Genomic DNA, 5,386 nt, shown 5'->3' on the forward strand with positions numbered 1-5,386 from the left:
TAATTCAAAATTCGTTGAGTTTTATAATTTCTAAATTTTTGAAATCTGAGATAAGAAATATGTTTTTTTATTACAATTTTTAACATAAAATATTATATATTATAGTTTATTTAAATACTTGAAATTAAATTTTTTGGTGATTTTTTAATATTTAAATAATATTATTATTGTAATATTATTAATTATGAATGTTGGTTTCCATAGAATACAATTATTGTACAATGAACTAGTACTTCTTTAAACAAAAAATATAATAACATTAATCAAAATGGTTGTATAATCAATTGTTAAAAATAAACTATCGCAAATTATTATAAAAAATAATACAAAATGTTAGTTAAACTTCTACGCGAAGGTCTAATTTCTTTTCATTAATCTCTGTACAATTCGTTGATTTGTTTCTGCATCTTTTCTGTTCTTTTCATTGCGAAGTCATCAATTTTTTCTTGAGAAACCCCATCGTCAAGTCCTGAATGTGCCGCCACTTCATCATCGACTTTTACAACCAATTTGGTGACTTGGTCAAATGTTGGTCTTTCTTTACCGTCTTGCTTCCAACACGATTGTATGAGTTGCGCATAGTCAGATGGCATACTTTCATCAAGGCGAAGTCTTTTTCCGTTGATGACGTGGTCTTTAATCTCAAAAATAGATTTGAACTCTTTATAAGGCTCTGCTTGATAAAAAATTTCCCAAGCTGTAATGCCGTAGGAATAGACATCGCCAGAGTATGTATATTCGTCGTGAAATGTTTCTGGAGCCGCATATACAGGAGTCCCAAGCCCTTTGTCTTCATTCTTTTTCATTGTCTTTTTAACAAATCTTGAGGTACCAAAGTCTGTAATCTTGACCGAACACACAGAGTGTGGGTCGAGTGAATTGACCAATAAATTGTCTGGCTTTAAATCCAAGTGCATGATTCGATTTTCATGTAAAAATTGCATTCCTTTTGCTGTATCAAACAACATACGCACTTTCAACTTGTATGGGAGTTTCAAATAGTCTTGTTTGTCTTGTCTTAGATACTCACCTAATGAACCCAAAACAAAGAACTGAATGACCATTGAAACCTGTGGAATATATGTAACTGCTCCCATGTAATTGGCAATGAATGGATTTCGTAATTTACTCATAATATCACATTCAGACTCAACTTCTCTTTTCAATTCCTTCATCTCTTCATCTGAAAGACTCTCCCATCTAAACTGCTTGATAGCAACTGGTACACTTCTGTAATTGCCAATGTACACTTTACCCATTGCTCCTTCAGCGATTGGATTTTCTGACATATTCAACTCGTCCATATCCAAATGGACTGTATTCATGGCATCTGTTGTTATAACCAAATTTTCATAGTGCCGCCTTTTTATATTTTTACAAAGACTTTCCATCTTCTTTCTATCATCTTCAGTCCAATTCTCAAAACTTTTATTCTTCAATAATGATGCAACTGATTCTAAAATGCTTCTTGAAGATGCAAACCAGACAGAGTATGGTATTCTCAAGTCTCTGATTCTAGTTGTGCAATGAATTGTCATAAAACAAGTCATGGTATGCATTGAAGATAATCTTGGTCTTAAGTAAAGAACTTGTGGATCGAAATAAAATGTGTACTTTGGGTTGTTTGGAGTGTGAAAAATCACCATCATCCATTTGTTTTTGGAGCAATTTTTAATTTCCATTTTCTCAAATCTGGTATCGCCAATAGCAGTCAATTTGGTATCATTTCCAAAATCAAGTCGTGTTGGGGTTATGTAATATCTTGACTGTTTCCCACTAAGTGCTCTTGTTGCTCCAGTGATATAGAAGTGATAAATTGGTTGTTGTGTTTTGTAGATGTTGATATCAATTTTCTTGTATCTAAATACAAAGATAAATACAATTAAAAGGAAACAAAGGATAATAACAAATGCAACTACCCCTCCTATTACTATTCCAGTTATTTCACCAGCACTTAACGTCTTTTGCATACAACTCAAAGGATCACTTGAAGATTGAACATGGCCCTCTATACATTGGCAAGTGATATTACAGTTAACTCCTCCATCACACTCTTCTTTTCTAATGAATTTTCCATTGGAGTCATAGTAATTGTCTATCATACCATTACCACATTTATCACTTACGCAAACTCCAGATTTTGATGTGTAGTTCAAGGACGTATCACATGTACATCCAGTTTGACATCCTTCACTTTTTTGTTTACATTCATCCCCACTTCCAAGCTTACCATTTCGACATTCCGAAGTGACACAAACATGGTTTTGTACACTTTTTCCTTGGGTGCATTGACAATACTGGTCACAGTCTTTTGACCCAAAATAACATAGATTTGCCTCTTCATTTACTTGCCATCTTCCATTGTAATAACACATAAGGTGACAATCTTCTCCACCATAACCACTGTTACATACACACTTTCCTGCATCTGAATCACATTTACCAAATCCATTTTCCAAATTGCAATTATTGGGACAAATGATAGATACAGTCATGATAATTGATGCTCTGTAATCTTCTGACAAAAACGACAAGTATTTCTTTTTCCCATCTGAATCAAGTTTGACATGAACTCCATTGGCTTGCCCCACTTCATTGTCCTCTTCTCTATTTTCAATTGAAAGCAGTTTTTGACCAGTACTAACTTTTACACATCCTGTTGACACCAAATTGTTATTTTCATCAGATTCCATATTTACTTCACTCAAGTAAATGACTCGATTTGATGACCTCGTATCTATGAATACATACCCTTTCCCTTCATATTGTACAGTAAATAATAACGCCTTCATATATTTGTTTGGTATACAAGCGGGACGTGCGAAATAACCAAACTGTTCAAATGGAATAACAACTGGCAACTTTTTTGTTAAGTCCTCAGAAAGGTCTTTTAACACTTCTTGAGTCAAATCAAATGCAGGTAGAACCTTCAAACCTTGTTCTTCTTTGAGTTCAATAGAAAATGTCAACTTATTTGTAAATCCACTGATTGAAGCAAAAAAGTAGTAATAATGTTGACCCGTTGAATTTTCCTCAACCTCGAGTTGAATTGGAAACTTTCCAGTCGTTTCATAAATAGTTTTATTTAAATTAAAGTGGACATAACAATGTGGATTGATATTGTAATATTGTGAATTTGTTCCATCCACAGAAAAATCAACTACATTCTCGGTGCTGTCCAACTTCTTAATTGTGATGGCAAGATGATCTTTAGTCATCTGTGAAAGGTTAAACTTAAACCATCTTCCTTGTCTAAACTTCTGTGGGTAGCAACATATTGAAAAGTCGACATAACCACTTTCTTCTATTGTATAATTTTTTGACTCATTCAAATTAATTTCTTCCAAATACTCTTCAGCAGGCAACCAAGTAGAACGTGGATCCAAAAACGCCTTTTTGGTAAATTTAACACAACTTAAGTCGTCTTTTAACAAATAGACTGGAAAGTCGTTCTCAAATTGATCAGTGAATTTACAATAATTACAACTGTTGTCTTTATCATATGCATCACCACAAGTTCCAAGACATGTGTAATTTGCATTGCAATTTGTTGTACATCCAGGTGGACAAATTAAATTTTCAGCTAGTGTAATACAAATCAGAAGAGTTAAACTGATTAAAACCAATTGTGTTGGGTTCATTACTGAGTCTTTGGATTATGAGTTGATCACAACCTTATATAGATGATCCCACAATCGTCAAAACCGTTTCTTTTGCGTCTAATTTATATTTTAACTCCAGTTTAACCCCTAAAAGATCATGTTTTAACTTTTTTCAAACGAATTAGAAATATTCCCATCCATTTAGTATTATTATTAATTTGAATTTTAAAAACAGTAAAAAATAATACACCAAATTCAAAAAGGTGGACAGGCGGTTTTATTCATATAAAACGGGTCTTGAATGATCTACTACCATAACAACAATGAAGAGCAAAACCGAGTTAGTCCAAAAACCATTACTTCACATTGTGAACTTTTGGCAATATAAATAAAATATAATTATAATAACAAGGGGTAAAAGGGAATTTATGGGTTATGATTGCCAACTGAAGAATAAGTTGGCAATATGACACTATTAAACAACTTGATATTGAAAAAAGGTGCAAAAGACAAGAAAAAATGTAACAAAAACGAATTTTGGTTTGTTCAAAGTAGAATAAAAATTTTTAAGTATTAACAAGCTTTGATGATTGAAATTTTAAATTTAAATTACTGTAAACGATTAAAATTATTTTTCAAAATGGAATTTTTGATTCAATTAAATAATAAAACATAACTAATCATTATCATTGTTGTATTCTTATCTACCCGTCATTCTGGTTGCTTAAGTATTTTTACAAATGATTCAAATCATAAGATAGAATTCAGTTTGCCATTGTGTAATTACAACCATCAACAGAGTGTCCAAAAATTTGCAGATAAGTCCCAAATTAAAAGTTTGAAATTATAATCCCGTTTTGAGAGATATTTTAATAATAATAAAAAAACAAAATGAATTTTTGGAATTAATTGTTTCTATAGATTCTTTTTTTACATTGTATAATAAATACAAGTAAATAAAGTACTATTACCAGTTTTGGGAACTAACATCATTATATTTCAAGACTTGATGGCGGATTAGCAAAAATACATCGAAAACTCCATTTAATATTAACATGTTTTAGAGTAATAGTAACAATAATACCAGCAAATCAATGATCGAATGATGATGCTCATTGTTGATCCTTTTTTCTTAATAATCCTAAATTTCCCGTAGTATACTAAAAATTGTGTCTTTTATTATTTGCAAAAACAGTTTTGGGTTCTGTTTATTTAATATAATTATTTAACTATAATTTTTAATTTATATATTATAAATCAAAGTTAAGTACTTTAAATCGACAATCATGCTCTGAGCAGCTTCAGGACTCTAATTTTGTAAAAAATTCGTCTATTTTTGTTTTTATTTCAAAAGAAAATAAATTTTATTTTCCAATTTTCACAAATTATTACAGTTTTTAGTTGTAAGTTGTTACCACATAAACACCATCAAATAATTGAAACAGCTTCTTTTCCAAATATTGGAGATAAATCGGAACTATTAAATAATTATGTTTGAAAACTATAACTTATTTAATTAATAATTACTAATATTAAGGCGACCTTGAAGATCCATCAAAATGCTTGGGCTGACAATAATTATTTAAAGCCAAAAACATACGTAAAATAATTAAGAACTTGTAAAAAAAAAGGTTTGAAATGCGTGTCAAATAATTATAGATATAAAAAAATAATTAATTAATTATTTTTTATGTTAAAAAGTGATTACAAAAAAAATTATTTGGTAAACAAAAAAATAATTGTATTTCTTTATAATTATTCATATTCAAACAATCGTATTTTAA

General features: G+C 30.4%; 1 protein-coding gene across 1 annotated transcript; it reads right to left on the reverse strand.

Moving 5' to 3' along the window:
- Positions 1–371: 371 nt before the first annotated feature.
- EIN_022080 (serine-threonine protein kinase, putative) lies at positions 372–3,641 on the reverse strand (the record flags this gene model as incomplete). Its single annotated transcript, XM_004257342.1, has 1 exon — positions 372–3,641. One exon carries the CDS (start codon positions 3,639–3,641, stop codon positions 372–374), a length of 3,270 nt encoding a protein of 1,089 aa, XP_004257390.1.
- Positions 3,642–5,386: the final 1,745 nt, after the last annotated feature.

This window comes from Entamoeba invadens (genome assembly GCF_000330505.1).
Source record: "Entamoeba invadens IP1 unplaced genomic scaffold scaff_1105074724629, whole genome shotgun sequence".
NCBI lineage: Eukaryota > Evosea > Mastigamoebida > Endamoebidae > Entamoeba > Entamoeba invadens.